Source organism: Dendropsophus ebraccatus, chromosome 15, assembly GCF_027789765.1.
Source record: "Dendropsophus ebraccatus isolate aDenEbr1 chromosome 15, aDenEbr1.pat, whole genome shotgun sequence".
Taxonomy (NCBI): Eukaryota; Metazoa; Chordata; class Amphibia; order Anura; family Hylidae; genus Dendropsophus; species Dendropsophus ebraccatus.
The window spans coordinates 22669430-22690012 of NC_091468.1; the positions used below are offsets into that span (position 1 = coordinate 22669430).

General features: G+C 41.8%; 1 protein-coding gene across 1 annotated transcript in view; it reads right to left on the reverse strand.

The window, feature by feature from the left end:
• Window positions 1-20583, reverse strand: part of CAPN2 (calpain 2) — a 43106-nt gene that overhangs the window by 14096 nt on the left and 8427 nt on the right. Inside the window, exons 2-10 of the mRNA XM_069955393.1 lie at window positions 18630-18699; window positions 7699-7817; window positions 6741-6874; window positions 6088-6256; window positions 4105-4188; window positions 3932-4017; window positions 3027-3101; window positions 1258-1418; window positions 260-429 (exon numbers count right to left, since the gene is read on the reverse strand). Coding sequence (XP_069811494.1) covers window positions 260-429; window positions 1258-1418; window positions 3027-3101; window positions 3932-4017; window positions 4105-4188; window positions 6088-6256; window positions 6741-6874; window positions 7699-7817; window positions 18630-18699 — 1068 coding nt within the window. The remainder of the gene's footprint in view (window positions 1-259; window positions 430-1257; window positions 1419-3026; window positions 3102-3931; window positions 4018-4104; window positions 4189-6087; window positions 6257-6740; window positions 6875-7698; window positions 7818-18629; window positions 18700-20583) is intronic.

Consider the following 20583-nt stretch of genomic DNA (forward strand, 5'->3'; position numbering starts at 1 on the left):
CAGACTGAAAATAAAACATTTCCTGCAGGACATACAGCAGCTAATAAGTATGGGAAGACTTGAGATTTTTTAATAGAAGTAAATTACAAATCTATATAACTTTCTGATATCAGTTGATTTGAAATAAAAAGATTTTCGCTGGACAACCCCTTTAAAAGAAATGCAGGATCTTTAACATTAACTAATTTTACTTTACACCGGGAAGGATGAACATGGTGGACACTTGGAGTAACAATGTAATGCTAGTGAGAGCACCTGCCTCATAGATTGCGAATCCAATGGTGTGCATGTCCTCGCCGCTCTTCCTTGCCTTCCTGCGGTTCTTCTGCATCAGGCCCACAATGAAGGTGCAGCCCTCCTCCCCGTCATCTGGATCATCATCTTCCTCGTTCAGCTTTACCACATACTGTGGGTTCATCCAGAAGGTGTCTGTAAAAACAAAGATAGCAGCTGTAAGGGATCTGAATACATGACTCTTGCATATGGTCATAAGCTGGAGTACCACAAAGACATATCAGCCACTGCAATATCCACTGTGCCTTACTATTGGGGGGCACTGTGGATGTCAGTGCTATGGTGGCACTGTGGATGTCAGTGCTATGGGGGCACTGTGGATGTCACTGCTATGGGGGGCTCTGTGGATGTCACTGCTATGGGGGGCTCTGTGGATGTCACTGCTATGGGGGCACTGTGGATGTCACTGCACAGTAGCACTTTGGCTGTCATTGTTATAAAGCTCTGTGGCTAACGCTCTTATAGGGGAAATAAAGCTGTCACTGCTATAAGAAGAAATTAAGTTGTCAATGATATGAAGAAACTACAGATAAAGCTGTTTCCCTTCCTTCAGGACACACAGCTATAAAATATAAAGCATTAAAATGATCATATTTCTTGCCTGGATGCTCTCAAAACAACAGCAAATCCACATACTATGAGGTCCGAAAGCCACATGCTGGGTCGGGGACACCGCTGGGTGCTGCGCCGCCCCTTTAACTAATGACAAATATGGCGTCCTGATTGACAGCACGGGATGCCAGTGACTCCTTTATGCTGTCAGTCACTCTTGTGATTTCTGCTCTGTACACGCTGCCAACATCACTGTGTGATGGAGGAGAGACGCACAAAGCAGGGAAGATGATAAGACGCAGGAGGAGGCTAGGTGAGTATGACTAAGAAAAAGCAATACACTGGTATCATGGGATATGCTTTCCTTTTAAGATCAAGTGTCAGAGGTAACTGGTCTCTGCTAAGTGTCACCTGGAAAGTTCCTGCACCCTCCAGCGGTAGATCCTCGCCTCCACATGCCGTCCATCTTTACCAGGCTCCACTTCCTGTATTTATCTGAAGACAGGGTATCTGGAGTGAGATTGCAGATTTCCAGCCTTGAGTAATGTCTTAAGAAATCATTATAAGACATCCTGAGAAGGAGGGAAAAAAATAAATTAGGGAGAAGATAGGGGTTGTTATACCAGGTGCTACCCGATACAGGATGAGAAAGCTTGTGTCTGGAATCTAGAGAATACAATGATGATCTATATAAGTGACTACAATGTTAGAGCAAAAGGAGAAGTGAATTGGGGATAACTGTAATCGTGTGGGGGCTCTAGGACCCTGTCTAGGACCTCTAGCCTGCATACAAGATGAGGTATGGTGGGACACCTCTAGTCTAGATACAAGATGAAATCTGGTAGGACACAGAGAATACAGGTCCCATAGAGAATACAGATCCCATAGGGGAGCACATTCACCACAGAAGTCACACAGATCGGCCTGTATATCCTGCACACTGATAGGCTGTGATGTTGGCTTGCCAAAATGCTGAATTGGTGATAAATCTGGTGACTTGTACACTACCCAAAAGTAGCCTTTGGAAATCCTGTTATAGGGCAGTGAAGTAAGCACTTTAACGCCCTCTTGTTGCAAGCCAGGAGTATAATCACACCTCACTTGTTTTCATTATATATCTGCATGTTGAGTTTTATAGCAATCCAACATTTTGATCTGGACGCACAATATTTTTTTGTCAACTGGTGTACACTGCGAAGGCTACAGGGGGCTTTGGTGACAGGTACAGGAAGGATATACAGTGTCTGTGCACAGCAAAACTGCAAGTAAATACACCCTATATCCAGGCATAATGGGAATTGTATTTTTGGAACAGCTGGAGGGCCACAGGTTCCCCTTATGTCCAGCCCGCAGCATGCACTCTCAGGATATCATCACTCATATAATGGACAGTTTTCTGCATTACTGGTTATTGTGGCCCGGCAGGAATTGTGGGTTTGTGATTCCAGTGGTGAAGCTATGTATAGTGCAGCTGATGTAGTGCGAGAGGCATTTCCTTCTCTCCCCCCGGCGAGCTCCTATGACTCAGCTGTGGTTTTAGGTTATATTCTTTTATTTTTTTGCTAAACAGCTAAGGACTCGCCCATCAGCTTTATTTCCTACATCCGGGTCTCTTTTTATATTGTATTATTCCAGGACCTGGGCGCAGCAGTGAATTCCATCATCTTGAAAAGGAATTTCCCTTAAAAAAGAATTCTGGGCAAGGAGATTTTCTTTCAAAAGTGTCAGGGAGGGAGAAGATAAAAAAACATAACATGCACTCTCCTCCCCGACTCCAGTGCTGGTTGCTGTATATCACCGCTTTAGTCCCCTGCTTCCTGGTTTGAGGGGGAGCTGGGACATGATGTTATAGACCTGCTCAGCCAGTCAGTGGCCATACCGCGGGGGTCCCACATCTGCCACTGACTGGCTGAGTAGGCCTGACACGTCACATTCCTTTCTCAATTCAGGAAGCATCCTGGGACTGGAGCGGCGATATGAAGCCACCAGCACTGGAGCCGGGGCGGTAAGTGCATGTTATTTTTTTCATCCTCCCCAGCACATTTGAAAGAAATTTCCCTCCACGAAATTCTCCTTCAACTCTGTGAACATTACTTGGCCCAAGGCAAACTACAATTCCCAGCATGACACTACTTTAGGTCATAAAGTGACAAAATAAAGCGATAAGACAGGCGACCTACCAGAACTCTCCATCGTCACAGCGCTTGATCAGTCGGTCTTTCTCACTAGGATCCACATTATTCCATTCATTAGAACTGGATGGGAAATAAAGGAGTGAAACCATCACATCATTCATCATACATCTAATCATTTCTATTTTTATTTTACACTTTAACATCGGTACATCACCTCTCAAACGGTAAATTAGGGGACAGGACACAGTTTTTCCCTATTCTGGAAATTATGGTTCGTGGGCATGGTGATGACTTAGGAATCCACTGGCCTTAAAGCCGACGTGTCAGCGGACTAAAGTACAATAGGGTACAGTACAATCAGTGTACAATAGGGCTTCTAAACTCTTATGTCAATCTGTCACTCCAGCACTTAGATATAACTAGAGATTAGCAAACCGGGTTCGGGTTCGAATCCAACCGAACCCGATTGTTCGGCATTTGATTAGCGGGGGCTGCTGAACTTGGATAAAGCTCTAAGGTTGTCTGGAAAACATGGATACAGCCAATGACTATATCCATGTTTTCCACATAGCCTTAGGGCTTTATCCAACTTTAGCAGCCACCGCTAATCAAATGCCGAAAGTTCGGGTTCGGATGGACTCGAGCATGCCCGAGGTTCGCTCATCTCTAGATATAACCCTTAGGGGAGAAGGGTCCGAATATTGTTGGGCTTTTGCAGCCCAGGTAACTCTACATAAAACATCTATATAACAACCCTATGTCTGCATGTAAATGCCCACTCTGTTTAGGATGAGAGTCTGGACAATGTCATCTGCCTGTCATGTTTAAAAAATATTAAAAAAAAAGGTATAAAGACCATCATACTAGAGCCAGTGAAAAACCATGTACTTGTTTGTACCAACTCTAAGATGTATGATGATGTATTCTATAATGTTTTCTCCTGTGCTTACTTATCACTCCACGCTCCGGTCCACTCCACCTCTCCCCAGGGATTTCGGATCCTGATGAGTTTTTCCGGACTTCCTCTGTAGTTTACCTGGGTAAATAACACAGGTGTATTACGAATTACAAATTAAAAATAGGCATGAAAAAATACATTGTAAATATGAAAGAAAATCCACACCTCTTCTGCAGCAGTCACAGAGTAGGCATGGCCCTTCACCAGCTTCTGAGAGGTGATGGCTTCTGTCTCCGCTGCACTTGTAATCTGAAAGATAATAGGTATGACGTATCTGTCTGATCTGTAATATAGTAGTCCGAGGCTGATCAACAAAATAAACCAATCAGAAACAGAGCTACTTAATGGGCACTTGGCTACTTTTATTTTCATTATCCAATGATTTTACGGGATTTGTACAAATGATTGATCACTCATACAAACCATGTGACATTATTGCTGGCAGTGCACCAAGTAAAAAGATGGTCTGCCATTAAAACTTTTATAACCACATAAAAGATTCAATCAATATGAAACAAGTCTTATTATTGTTTGATGTCTGGGAGTAATCAGGAACTAATAGTGCGTTTACACAGGCAGATTTATCTGACAGATTTTGGAAGCCAAAGCCAGGAATGGATTTGAAAAGAGGAGAAATCTCAGTCTTTCCTTTATGACCCATTTCCTTTTTATAGTCTGTTCCTAATTTTGGCTTCAAAGATCTGTCAGATAAATCTGCCTGTGTAAACGCACCATTAGGTTCATACAAGCAATTACTTGGAAAGGGCCCTTAAAGGGGTTATCCAGCACAACAAAAACATGGCCACTTTCTTCTAGAGGCAGCCCCACTCTTGTATCCAGATTGGGCGGGGTTTTGCTGCTCAGTTCCATTGAAGTGAATGGAGCTTAATTGCAAACCGCACCTGAACTGGAGACAAGAGTCGTGTTGTCTCTAATAGAAAGTGGCCATATTTTTGTAGCACTGGATAACCCCTTTGAGCCAATGAATCAGCTCCAGTGCTTCAGGTTAGATATGGCAGATGATGGAATTGTTCACCAATTTTAATGATCATGAACGTTCCTTAAAGCAATACTGTATCCATCAACCCCCCCCCCCCCCCAAACTGCAGGTATTGTCCATTTAATGACCGTAAGTCCTTTCCAGTTGTGTCTTTTAAAATGCTCCGTTGCCTTGATTCGAAAAAAAAAAAAGAAATTTTAATTTGCAGCAGCCGAGTCAAAGAGGCGTGGCCTAGGGCACGGAACCTCTAGGCCACACCTCATTGACTCAACTACTGAAGATTAAAAGATAATTTTTTTACCCTAACTAAGTACAGGGCACACTTTAAAAGGTACAACCGGAATGGACTTATTGGTGGTGTGTTGGTGGATTAAATATCGCTTTAAACTTCCTAGACTACCAAAAAATGAGTAACTTTTGGAACACACATGGAACTGCTCAAAAATATTGACATAAACAGATATTTCCTTCTCAACATTTCTGGTAAATCTATGCAATGTCTGATAGATAGAACCTGCACCCTATCTCGAGATCAAAGGCCACCTGTCACTCTCCAGCCTGTTGAGGTAGCAAGACAAAAAACAGCCCAGCCGGCTGTTTTAAAGTAGTAGATTAACAGGTCAACAAATTTTAAAAGCAATAAATAAAAACTTAAAAAAAAAAAAAAAAAAGATTAACAGGTCAACTAAAGTAATAAACCTTATATGACTCGTCAAGGTAAATATTTTTTTAGTCACATTAATTTACCAACCTTGCCTCCTTCCCCTGATATGCTTGCTTCTTTTATTCCTTGTTCACAGCTCATTGCCTATGTTACTGACCATCACCATCTGCTAGACCACAGCTTTTAGAGCAGAGTGGTGGTTGGTAACCTAGACAAGCAGTCAACATTGCGAGGGAAACAGCAGCAAATTTGCTAAATAAATGTACATGCAAAAAGGTTTGCCTTGACGATAATAATTATGTTAGTTGACATGAGAACAGGGACCTGACTCTCCTACCTGCACAGAAGGCAGGTCAGCACGCTCACCATTCCCTGGTCTGTGCTAGATGAAGGCCTTGATGATTTCCCCCTATGCTAGAACATGGATATATATTATCAGTGTTATCCCTACTAATCAAAGATGGCAGAGTAAGACCAGACTCACATCTATGGAGCAGCCCAGAAGAGAGCCGGTCCTAAGCGCCTTCTGTATGATCTTGAATAGGTTGTTTGGAGCCTTCTTCAGCTCGTACCACTCGGCCAGGCCTCCGGTGAAGTCTTCAAAGCCCTCAGTAGTGGTGCCACCAGACAAAGCTTCATAGGATCCATTCAACCTGCAATGAAAGAAACACAAGTATCTAAACTCAGCTCCTTCATTTAGTGTATACAGCTTTTAAAGGGGTTATTCCATAAAGATACCCTTCTAGACAAATGTTCCTCTATTGGGACACCCCCGTCTATAGGAACCTGAATAGGGAACCACTTTGTAAGAAACAATTCCCATTCTGGGGTAACCAGTGTATCCATGCATATGACTTGAAGGATTGGCATGAAACACTACATTTCACCTGCAATGGTTACTGCAATGGATATGTATATCCCTAACCCTAACCACTATTATCAAGACATGAGAAATCAGTAGCAGTTTGCATTACAAAAGGGTCTTTCAAGCCCACATGGGTGGTCTCTCATATTGGGAAAAGGCCCTCCCCTGTTCTGGGATGTAAGAAGGATGACTATATGCTTGCAGCTCTTTCCATTCAAGTTCCGTTCTCCCAGTGGATCGGGTAGATACGCCATTAGTGTCTATAGTCTTACTTAGCATAGGCCTTCTCCAGCAGTGCACTCCAAAATTCGGTCCCTTCAGCAGAATGAACAAATACAAGCTTATCGTCTTTGGTTGGCAGCCGATCATCTATGACAACGTCCACCCATTCTCCAAACTGCCAGAACTAGAGCCCAAAGGAAGAAGCCAATAATATCAATAAACCATTAAGAATGATCAAGGTTTGTGTATATTATAACCACTGTAACATTTCTAAAATTTCAATTTAACTGTCGTTTCAAGCAAGTTCCCTCCATGTGATTACTAACATACTTCATCAATCCAAAATAACTGATTCACCTAGAAAGGCAGCTTTAAGCTTTGGCCACTAGGTGTCTCCCTCTCATGCAATCTGCTGTTCACTGTCTGTTGTTAGGTACAAAATGTCTCTAGTAACGCCCTTTATTTGGACTGTGTAGCTGCAAACCAAACCGCTCTGCCTGCTGAAGATGATCGAAACTTGTTCTTCAAAGGTAAATCAAGGCTTCCCCCGAATCTCTGACCACCCATAACGTTCAGGGCAGCTGTCCCTTGTGTAAACACTAGTGTATCTACTGCTGTATATGCACAGTGCTGCAATGTAATCCCCCCTCAGCAGCCGCAGTAACAGTAAGTGCATAGTGTAATCTCTTCCTTGTTGTGACTCTTGCTGTTTCATTTCTTTTCATAGTACCATGCAAATCTAATGCATCAGTAGCCCCTTCTCCCTCCTCATGCCAACTAAAAATGTATCATCTCCTCGCAGTGCCAGTCTGTGCAGTCCATTGCATATTCACCAGTACTATGTCATGGCATAGCAGAGAGGAGTATGCGCCGTGATTATATATAGAAGCATTAAAAAGTAATGTAATGTAATTTCTACACCTAGCTTTATAATAATTTCGCAGGTTATATATATTTTTTTTAATGTAAAAGTTCTCTTTACCCTGGGTCCCTGTAGCGGAGAAATACCTGGAAGTGGAATATCCCTGCATAGTTCTCCTGGAAACTCTGGTCTTTAGGGACGACTCGAGCCAGGATCTGTTCATTGAGTGTGAGAGAAGCAATGGCAGCCAGCAGCCAACAATCACCTGGAGGAGGTGGAGGAAATGGTTATTTCAGGCACTGCTCATATACAGATACAGCATATGTGCTGTGACACTACTGCCATACATAAATTACATAGTACTGGATGTAGCAGTGTTGAGTATATTAGGTGGAACAGCTCAATAAGATAAAACAATACATTCTATGAACATATGAAGCTCTATAATATACAGTTCATTTGGGAACAATGTGTCTTCCTCATCTCTTGTAGTTCCACTTAGTCATTCTACAATCTATGTAATATCACTGGAAGAAAAAAGGGAAGAGGAGGGGGATGCGGCTGCAGCTTTTTACATAGATTAATTAAATTAGTCTTTTTGACTATTATGGAAATAACAGCTGTAAAATACGGGCAAAAAAACATGTTGTGTGAACCTAGGTTCACTCTTGCAGGGTTTTTTTTGCGCAAGATTCACCTAAATCTTTCTGAATTACTAAACAAACTTGACGGACTTATTAAAATTAATGGGATCTCTTGGGGTCTGTTGGTATCCATTGTTGTGGTGCCGAAAAAAACTACTACGGAGGCTCCAGTCAAGCCCTGACACAAGAGTCAAGACAGTTTTACTAACCAGTGGCCTGAAGATGCTGCCATTGCAGGATTGTAGTTCATTAGGGTATAGGGAACCATATAACGGGCAAGTATTAAGTGCTGTATATAGCGTTATCTATGCAGGACTATTGAGGCTTAATGAGGAGTATGGAGGCGTTAATGGGATACAATTGTAGGACTACAGTGCGGGTAATGGAATGATACTGCAGCTCAATGTGATACTGTTAGTTGGGTAATACACCCGTTTACTTGCCAAAAGTGTCATTTTTGTAGGGACATTTCTAAAGAGTTACGAAAGGGGCAGGTTTATGTTAACTCTAAGCAAAAGGGGAGATGCTGGGGGTGAGATTAAATGTCCCAAATTTGTTTTTCAAAATGTTGGTTATGTGCACAACAGTATATAATGTAAGTACAATAACGCTATCTGTTTTGAGTTATGGAGGGTAGGGTGTAAGACTTAGGCCTCATGCACACATCCGGCAAATTTATCCGTATTTCTTATTAGGAAATCGGGATACATCTCTGGACCCATAGGTTTCTAATGGGCACGGTCTACCTTCAGGATTCAGGATTATAGAACCTGTCCTATGTTTGTATTGAATTCCGGCATAGATAACCCTCAAGAAGTCTGTGGGAGCATCCAGAATCTGGACGGAATTTTAGATGCAATAGAAGCAAGTTCGGCCCAGTGTCAGCCCCTGGGTAAGTGCTGCTTCTGGTCCTTTGTAGTTTTTTTTAACCTTTTACTATAAAATCACATAATTTTTTTTTAAACTATACAAATTGCTGCAAGTGAGCAGATTTACAGAATAAAGTTAACCTAATGGAGAGTAAATGAAAAAACAGGACTGTTTGTTTTATTTTTCATTTCACCCTACAAATTATTGAACTACACTGTATTGAAAATTGAAGGTGCCCATTACAAAGTACAACTGCAAAAAAACAAGTCATAGAGGGTTAATCAATAAAGAGTTCCTATAGTGGACAGTATATTATTCTTCGTATGATTATACCATGGTGTGGTATTACTTCTCACATATCACATAGGGTATAGAATCTGTAAGAGAATACGTGACCCAGATACAGAATTATGGTGCGTTGTCTGTGATTCTGTGGGGTGGGGATAATGTGACTGAACTCATGAAGAGGAAGATTGTGGAGGATGAATCACACAACTGCATTCCAGAGCGGATGGAAAACTCCAGTGATGGTCACCGCAGCCCAAAGCACAGAGTGGGAAATTCCCACATAGGTGAAAGGTGGTCAGGCCCTGCATGCAGCTCCTGAGGCGGACAGCGAGAGATCAGCCTCCTGGACACTATGGTCTTGGGCCCCTTAGCGCCCCCTACAGACAGGATACACTTTCTTTCTGTAGGCCCTGCACTTTGAACTATCAGTTTATTGCGGTAGTGGGATACAGTTCAATACTTCCTATTCTGTATACCCCGTTACTTCATGCATTGTTCATGTTTTATTGCAGCGCTTTAACCTTAGTTGCCAATAGTAACCAATCACAGCACAGCTTCCATTTCTTGAAACTGCTCTATTAAAATGAAAACTAATGATTGCTATTTCCATTACAAGTCATGCGGTTACTCGATCCTGTGATTTATAGAGGTAATTCCCGTTGTATCCATAGGACAGGGGTTCCAGTAATCCACCTGTTTAGGACGCGGTTTATTCCCCAATGCACCTGATGCGTTTGGCGATCCACTTGGAACATCCACTTGAACATCTTGCCATTGTCATAATCCAATTTGTCCCTTAGCGGATGATAAGGCCAGCGATACGATTTTACCTACCTGCACCGTACCTATATGACTACACCTATATATATTGCCCTCTTAAGAGACTGGAGATGATCAGAGCGTGATGAGAGCGTGATCAGAGGGTGACAGAGAGATGTTCTGGATAAAGAAGAGGAATGCTGGACGCACGTCACTGAGAACAACTCCTGGAAAGTTATCATTTGTAGACACAATCCCCAAGGACCCAGAGACACTTATCTATAAACAATTTATGGAAAACAAATACATTGTGCTCTTGGATTCATGAAAAAGTATCTTTGCACAGAATGTATTGTTCTACCCTTTTTGACCTTTTTGAATAATAATAATAATGAATACTAATATAGATGCCATTGCGCATGACTGAATATCTAAATCACTAGCACCGCCTTATCTATGCCTTATTAGCATTTGTTACCACCCTATATTTTATCTGTCTATAAAATGTGATTACCATAATAAAACTTGGTCCATTTTCTCCAGGCTTATAATCATGATACATTGTCTTATCTGTGTCAGTGACGTATAAGTAACGAGCTGGTAATACTGCAGGATTCCAACTCTAGATATAATTTAAAAACCATCCTTTACCTGGGTTTTCAGCTTCTCTCCATAGAGAGAGGTCAACATATAAATTTAGACTTATCACGGATCCTTGGCTGTCATTTTTAATGAGATTTCATACTCGCAGCAGGATTGTCATCTTGCTGCGAATATGTAAACGTCAGCCCCCTTAACCCCCTGCAGGCCGGTACATACATTACCAGTCTGTGTTCTGGCCTGCTTTGGGGGCCTCCCGGCGCTCAGCCAATCAGTGCGCTGCTCTGCCGCAGAGCACTGATTGGCTGGAAAGGACGTCCAGATGCCGGTATTCCTCCAAGCAAGACGGAGATGTGAATTCGCAGAATAAAATCCACTGCGGATCCGTTATGTGTGAACCCACGGCATATGAGACCGGTCATTCCGTGACCCGGAGGGGTCACAGAACGGCCGGTCTCTGAAAAGATCATCCCGGACGGTATTTAAGTACCGGCTGGATGATTTTTCCGCCTGCAGTGGTCTGATGCGGGCACATCAGCGCGCACCCGCATCAGAACTCTCATAGCACACAATGAAACAAGCGGCCGGAGCCGCTCGCTTCATTGTGTGAACTGACAGGTCTGACATGTCAGTTCTTTGCGGCGCCACATGGGATCCCAGCCAGAGCGTATACTATTTGTATACGCTACGGCCGGGATCCCATAGAATAATAGGCAGTGTTCCACATGGAGTAACCCGCTGGGGAGGTACATGTTAGCGGTACCCGGGCTGCCACTGTTAGATGTAATGGTCACCTTATTGGCGTGAGGGTGCAGGGCTAGACCACGGGAACTTGAGCAAGCGGGACCACAGGACAATTCTTCATTGCCCTTAGTCAAGGCACCAATAACTAGACCAATGCCAGGGTTCAGAAACAACGGGAGTTGTGCGTTTATTAACACGGTGGTTGTCAATAGCAACAGTCTCTGGTTGCAACCAGTGATAGGCAGACTTGAGCATAACTGAGAAGATGGGTGATAATGCAACAGGCCGTAGTGTGATAGTGTCACTTTGGGTGAGAGGAAGGATGAGGGTAGTAGTTCCCTAAGAATGATGCTGGGTAGAATGATACTGAAGAGAATACTTGCTGTTAGCGATGAACTGAGGGTAGCGACTTGAGGATATATCCAGATCTGAAGTAGAAGGAAGAATCTTGAGGATAAGACTGGTCAGGACTGGACCGGAGTCTGAACATAGCCTTAAAATGTATTTCTCATGCGCTTCTTTATCTCTGCCTGAATTGGATTACTACTTCGTCAGATCTGTCTTTAAAGCGACTCTGTACCCACAATCTGTCCCCCCCCAAACCACTTGTACCTTCAGATAGCTGCTTTTAATCCAAGATCTGTCCTGGGGTCCGTTCGGCAGGTGATGCGGTTATTCTCCTAAAAACAACTTTAATCCTGCAGCGCTGTGTCTAACGGCCGGGGCTTACATTTGTATATGCATTAGGATGGCACCACCTCTCCGTCCTTCCTCTCTGCCCTCTTCATCATTAGGAATGATCCAGGAACATTTACTGCTGTTTGAGCTTTGCACAGGTGTATTAACGATCCAGCCCATGTTCATTATACACACAGGTGGGGAATAGGAACCAATCTGCCTGGAGCATTCCTAATGATGAGGAGGGCAGGGAGGAAGGACGGAGAGGTGGTGCCAGCCTAATCCATATACAAATGTCCCAGCCGTTAGACACAGCGCTGCAGGATTAAAAGTTGTTTTTATGACAATAACTGCATCACCTGCCGAACGGACCCCAGGACAGATCTTGGATTAAAAGCAGCTATCCAAAGGTACAAGTGGTTTATGGGGGTCAGATTGTGGGTACAGAGTTGCTTTAAGTAGTTTCTCCATTACTGCAGCATAATTCTTTTCCATATGTTGTAACAGAGTCTCTGCCACTCCATTTTGAATTCATCATCATCATCATGATACTAGGAAAGGTGCTTATTAGACCATAATCCCTGAGGCGCTTGATTACTCTTACTATACGATTAAAGTGAAAGTACAAAACAGTTTCACTTCCTTCTCTGTAATGTGGTATCCATAATTTGACTGTCCACCGCTATGTCTGGCCAATCCATTAGTGTAATCAGAGATATAGAAAATTAGTCCACTATTCCGTCACAATAAACGTGAATAATCTCGGCAGTATTAGATAAGCAATTATTTTGCCATATATCAATGGTAATTCAATAATAGCTTAATAAGTAAAAAACTGTGGCTATCACCAAACGATAGCTGGCACAAGTGAATAATTTATTTAATTAAAAGCATGGTCTAAGGCGCTGACAAGTGGTTGGGCAACAACCATTTTGCGCGAGAAATTCATGTGCTACCTCTTAGCCCTATGCACTGCTAGCATGTCTTGCTAGGTACACATACAACATACACACATAAGTGCTAATTAACTATATAAATACACATAAAATTACAAAACATAAGATAGGGCAAGACATCAACATCACATCACCAATCATGATATTATCAAAAAACATTAAAGATTTAGGCCTAGCGGGCCAAGGGCTTCTCAGCAAGATCTTGTGCCTACTGTCCCCTTATGGTGGGTGTTTGAAATGCACGAGACCCAAAAAGCAAATTTCAGATAGAGTGCCTCCATAGGCTCACGTATGGGTGCTATCAATCGCAGACAACCCTTTTCTATCCGGAAGTGTTCTGCAAATCTCTTAAACAAACAGCAAACCATTTTGCCCACATAGTAAAAAACACAGCTACACATAACCTTGTAGACCATGTGAGATGTGCGACAGGTCCCTCAGATTTTTAAATCATTTGAAAGAGACAAGTTACTGGTAATTACTGTAGACTCCAGGTTGTCATACTGATAACCGACCTCCCTCAATCCCTGCACGGGAGACCCACTCTGTGTTATTCTAGCCCCACACTTAAAAAGTGGTCACTAAGAGGTTAATGATCTCTCTCTTTCAATCGCGTGACCTGCAAGGTGAAAAAATATTACAATAAAACGGCAGACTGACTCAAAAGAGCATCGTAGATTTTATATTTCCTTTTGACATTCAGATAACATCAGACCACAAGGCTTTTCAGTCAAAAAATGCCACATGTGACACCAGCCTAAGGGAGACAGCAACAACATTCACAAGGCGTATACCAGGGAGAAGGTGCAGGTTTGCTGCTCCTTCTCCCTAGTGTATGTCTGCCATATACCTCGCTAGCCCAGTGGGCAGGCAGAGGGCCCGGGGGGGTCAGGTTAGGCAGGAAGGAGGTATGGCTCCCTCCCGCGCCTCATTTATCATGATTTATGCCTGCTTGCAGGTGTAAATCATGATCCAGATCTACACCTGCTGGAAGCATGTGTAGATATGGTATGTCACGCGCAGGTTCGGGTGCCTGGCTGGATTCACTAAGAGGGGTGCACCTTTTAGTAAATCCGGCCGTGGAAAAGAGGACAAGGCCTAACTTAAAGGGGTAGTCCACCCAAAAATTTTTTCTTTCAAATCAACTGCTGCCATGAAGTGACAGAGATTTGTAATTTACTTCTATTAAAAAATCTCAAGCCTTCCAGTACTTATCAGCTGCTGTATGCCCAACAGGAAGTTGTATTATTTCCAGTCTGGAGAGCAGGAGGGGTTTTCTATAGGGATTTGCTCCTGCTTTGGACAGTTCCTGACATGGACAGAGGAGGCAACAGAGAGTACTGGGTCAGACAGGAAAGAAAACACTACTTCCTGCTGGACATACAGCAGCTAATAAGTACTGGAAGACTTAAGATTTTTTAATAGAAGTGAATTACAAATCTCTGGCACTTTATGGCACCAGTTGATCTGAAAGAAAAAATTTTTGGGTGGACTACCCCTTTAAGACCCGCGTACGAGTACAGCGGTCATCATAAATCCCCCCTATGAGTGTACCATAGGATTTATCTCATCTATTTGACTCTTATTCATGGTCATGAGAGCAGATTAGCCTCATTTAATGCAGACAAATACAAGAATCTCAGTGTGAGCCCGATCCTCAGGCTATATTTTTTTAAAAAAATAAGCCCTTTTTTGAGTTTATTTTGCATTTTATACAAGTGCTATAATAGTGTTTTACATAAATCTGGTCTCTGCTTGCAATTTTCAAGTGTTTTGAAGCGTTTACACCCTAAAAAATACACAGGTTACCAAAGACAAGATTCATGTGCTATTCAGTTTTTTTTTTTAATAGCTGTAATAATGATGTCATTGAATTGAATAGAAAAAAAATATATACATATATACTTTGAGCTTTAAAATGGCTGTTGTACACACTTCAAAAAACTGTGTGAACACACCCTAAGAGGGAAACTTTTTTAAGATCTATTTAAGATCTTTTTAAGTGTCTATAGATAAATCAGTACTTTAATGTGTCCGGTCCTTTGTTTCCTGCTGAAATAATGGGCAGAGGTGATGGATTTTTCCCTTCCTTTGTTAAAAATGAGTCAGACACTGAGTCATAGCGAAAAAAAATAATAAATAGTTAAAGAGCTGAAAAAGGAAACCCTCAATGTATTTGTAGTATTTGTTATGGCAACCTACTAGAATATGCACTAACAATCCATCCCGACACGTGATATTAGAAGAGCCTTGAACATTGGTGTCATTGAGTAACAGATGTGTCTATTGCCACAAGATGTGTTGGGATGGGTTATAGGGGGTTTATCAGATGACTGTATTCATTTTCCAGCGTAGAAAACTAACAATGACCTTATTGGATGCTATGGACAATAGTCATTCATTGGTGACATTTTGTATACAGTCAATGCTTGAGGTGTGAAAACTCCTTATTACTGAGAAATCAGTCTAAGGGCTTATTCCCACGTCCTCCAGGCTACGGACGGGAAGCCCTGTAATGCAGTGTTTCCCCATGATGTATTGATACATCATGCTGGGAGCAGGGAAACTGTTTGAACCTCCACAGCTCGGTCATTACAGTTCCACAGAGATTCAAACAGTTTCCCTGCTCACAACATGATATTGATACATCATGACGGGCAGTGAAACAGTCCACTACAGGATTTCCCCGTCCGTAGCCTCCGTAATATATATGGGACATGGGAATAAGCCCTAAGGGCTCCATTAATCTGTTCAATCAAGCTGATTCAGCAGATTATCCGGAGCGATTACACTGGTCAACAAATTTTCAAAAGTTGTTTGGTTCAGAAATAAAATTAGCCATTTCTTAATGATTTTTATGTGCTGAATTCAAATATCACAAGAAAAAATGAGAATTGGCTCTAGTTTCTATGATATGGAAGAGTTCTCATGTTACTGTTTTGTGGATTGTATAGAATACAGTATAATAGCCTACAGATTTATTACTACTGCAATCATAAGGAAGCAAGTTTACTGTTCAGAAACTTTTGAAATATATTCATAGAAAACTTAGTTCTATCTGAAATCAACTACAATTTACAGGCATATCCAAGAAGTTTTACAAATTAATTGTGATTATTGAACTCTGGAATGTAGGTCCTTATTCAATGGCTTTTCGGTGCATTTACACGTCTTTTGTATTCATACATGGGATTGTCTCTGATAACTGTCCAACAGTAATCTGCAAGCATTGATGGGTTCCATTTAACTCGATACTTTAGGCTAGGTTCACACTGCGTTTTTGTAATCCGTTTTTTTCATAAGTTTTTTGCCAAAAACAGATGAAAAAAGGATGCATTTGTGTGCATCCGTTTTAATCCGTTTTTCCATTGACTTCCATTATAAAAAAAAAACAGGATCCAAACGGATCCGTTTTTTTTTTTTTATAATGGAAGTCAATGGAAAAGCAGATCAAAATGGATGCAGACAAATGCATCTGTTTTTTTCATCCGTTTTCGCAAAAAAAGGATAAAAAAAACACGGATAGCAAAAACGCAGTGTGAACCTAGCCTTATACCATAACTATTGGTCATTCTAAGATAATGCAATATACCAGTTGATGATGCAATACTGATGATGCAAACTTTTCCTAGTATTGTATCACAGGCTGTGAGAAGTATAGAAAGTACGTCTATATCTTGAAAATTAGAGCCAATTTCAAAATTTGAACATCATTTTCGATCTCAGCACCCCAAAATTAGTTAAGTTCAACTGTTTTCATGTGGGAACGTTTTTAGCTGTTGACCAGTGTTATCGTTCGAATTTTCATGATAAGGATCACATTTGACCGATATTCGGCTTGTGTAAGCACATCAAACGGTCAACCGTTCATTTTGGTCTTTCAACAGGTTCTCAAATCATCATTGGTCGTTCACTAATAATTCGCAGATCGTTTCGTCTAAACGTTTCGTCGCAGAATTATTGTAGTGTGTGAGATGGCCTTTAGCGATCTTAAAACGATCGTAATAACAAGTTTTTAAAATTATTTAACTCTCCGTCTGATCGGCATAAAAACCTAATTGTTACTTTGAAATCGTTTAAACGACCGATTGGGCGAATTAAGGACCATAATACACGAAGATCAGCCGATGACAATGATCATTGCTGATCTGGTCTTTTGGTCCTGACTAGAGATGAGCGAACCGGGTTCGGGTTCGGGTTCAAGTCGATCCGAACCCGAACATTCGGCATTTGATTAGCGGGGGCTGTTGAACTTGGATAAAGCTCTAAGGTTGTCTAGAAAACATGGATATAGCCAATGACTATATCCATGTTTTCCACATAGCCTTAGGGCTTTATCCAACTTCAGCAGCCACCGCTAATCAAATGCCGAACGTTCGGGTTCGGATCGACTTGAGCATGCTCCAGGTTCACTCATCTCTAGTCCTGACCTAAAATCATTGACCGCCAATCGTGCATCTGTACGTGTAATAGTGATGCACGTCTGATGTAAAGAAAAAAATAAAGTATATACATACCTGTCCACGCTCCCTGGAGCTTCTGCCTGCTTTCAGATGGTTTCCTGGCTTCTTCTACTGCCCGCTGCCACCAAAAGGACTACAGAGGAAGTCACTCAACTGACAAGACTGGCTGTGTAAAGGGCCTGTACTTTGGTCCCCTGCCCCGGGGTATTTTGGCATCTCTTACCACTGCATGGAATTACAGTTCAAATGCATTTTAGAGCTGCTGCTGAGTCAGACAGTTCTCTGGAGTTTCCATGATGGGTGTGTACAGACATTGCACACCCTCACCATTAATAATCAGGTTACACAGATTTTGTAATATGAAGGGCGAATAAAGGAAAAATAAATTGAATAACACACATACTCAGAAACCACAAAACCATCTTCCCACAACTTCACAGAACATGAAATGTAAATGAGCGCCATCATTTTGGGAGACAAAATCTGTTGGAAACTAAGTAAATTAATAGAGAAAGATCTATGGAAACCCAAGGTGCCTCACTGTGTATATTTAGTTTAGTGTATTCAGCTCTAATGCCGATCCATGAGTCTCCATGGTCACAGACTACAAACAAACTCCGTGTAGTCTCATCCATTCCTGCAGGATCAGACTACACAGGGCTTGTTTGTAGTCTGTATCCATGGAGACACAGAGGTCTGTATGGGAACTGTATAGGCAAATAAGTGATTTTTAACCAAGTGTTCAGACAGAAATGTTCAGCTAAGTGTTTTTTCTTCCTGCAGGAGACAGGTTCTATAGAAAGTCTATGGGTCAGTCACCTGAAGTGAGGAGAGATAGGGAGAGAAGCACTTAGCTGAGCACTTCTCCCATCTCGTTCTAGTGATCGATGGGGTATCTACATCCAGATCATCATAAATTTCTGACATGTCAAAAGTTTTTTTTTTTAAATGACAGTTACATTTTAAAGGTTGCACAAAGCCTGAAAACAGACAGGTGCGACAGCATTCTAGAATGACAGCAATCACACAACACCTTTAAACACGTCTGCATCAGTTCTCTATCTGACTGACTTACCCAGCGCTCCTTGGCAAATATCAGTTCGTGTGGCTCCTCCTGTGATAAATTGTGGGTCAGAACACAGCTCCTGAAACACATATGAAATTGATCTTAGGATGATGGGATCCTATTCATTTCTATAGAATATTTGACACCACAGTGAATCAGCCCTATGTTAATCAATATTCATCTCTGTACCGTATGGCGCTACATATAATTATTGTATGGTATTAAAGGGTATTACTCCATTGCTTTTATAAAGTTAAACTTACTATGTATTAATAGCAATCTGTCGACCCCAAAATTTGATCAGAGCGGAGGAGTTTATGATAAGCCTTCTGCATTTGTCAGTATTAGGGATATGTTCAAACTCAGAACAGGAATTGGCTCCCAATACAAGTGTATGGGCCCTTACTATCCCTCAAATTTCCAGGGAAAAATGTGGCATTCTCCATTGGAGTTATTATGTATAGTGATATCGCTTTCAGCAGCCCTATACTAAGAGCCATGAAGGCTTCAAGCCCTATATATGAGCATAAACGATTTTGGAGACGTGCCCTATAGTTTCAAGGGCAAATTTGGTGAAATTCAAGAATACTGATCATCATACCAAGAAAATTTTGAACAGATCTAATTTTTTTTTACCCAACAACACATGTAAACATTTCCCATTAAAAGAACAAATCTCCCAGAGGGATGGAGACAGGAAAATATCTGTGCACTCACAGCATTAAGGCTAAATATACAACAATTTCAGGAACGGTGGCGCACACTTCCTGCCCAGTACAATCCTTTCATGTATTGATCCCTGCTAATGGACGACTGCTGACTCGGCAATCCTCGGCTTTTGGCGGCGACCAGTCAATATTGTGATGATGTCATGAGAACAGATCAGCAATTCTCCAGGTCTGGAGTTGAAGGGCTTTTCTAGTTTAAGGCTGGGTTCACACTACGTATATTTCAGTCAGTATTGTGGTCCTCATATTGCAACCAAAACCAGGAGAGGATTAAAAACACAGAAAGGATCTGTCCGCACAATGTTGAAATTGAGTGGATGGCTGCCATATAACGGTAAATAACTTACATTATTTCAATATAACAGCCGTTGTTTTAATATAACAGCAAATATTTGCCATTATATGGCGGCCATCCACTCAATTTCAACATTGTGTGAACATATCCTTTCTGTGTTTTTAATCCACTCCTGGTTTTGGTTGCAATATGAGGACCACAATACTGAATGAAATATACGTAGTGTGAACCCAGCCTAAATGTAAATGTTTTTTAAACTTTATCATAATTTGTATTTAGATCCATTATCTTTCTTGTTTGTGAATAGAACCTTCTATGTTGCGCCCTGCCACACAACATCTCTTCTAATATCCTTAGGGGGGACGAAGGGAACTTGTATGATCTATCTATCTTAGATCACCTATTTGGGGACAGCAAGATGAATTAAACATGAAATAAGGCGGACAATGACCAATGCCTTGTGCAGGGTCATATATGAGATGTCATTTCCATCACTCCTATATATGTAATGGGACAGCAGCATGCATGCAAAGCTGAGTGGGATCGGGGTTCTCTGTTCTAAGAATTGTAGGGAGCCCCAAGTGGGTGGACTTCCAGAAATCTATAGGTGTCCAAACACTTTCTAGTACACTCAGTGAACCCACCACTGGTGGCAACTTTGGTCAACAGTATAAGGTGCAGGGGGGCCTTCCTGACTCTCCACTGATGTTGGTAAATAGAAGGTGTGGTTAGAGATGAGCAAACCTGGAGCATGCTCGAGTCCATCCGAACCTGATCGTTCGGCATTTGATTAGCGGGGGCTGCTAAAGTTGGATAAAGCCCTAAGGCTATGTGGAAAACATGGATATAGTCATTGGCTGTATCCATGTTTTCAAGACAACCTTAGAGCTTTGTCCAAGTTCAGCAGCCCCCGCTAATCGAATGACGGTCGTTCAGGTTC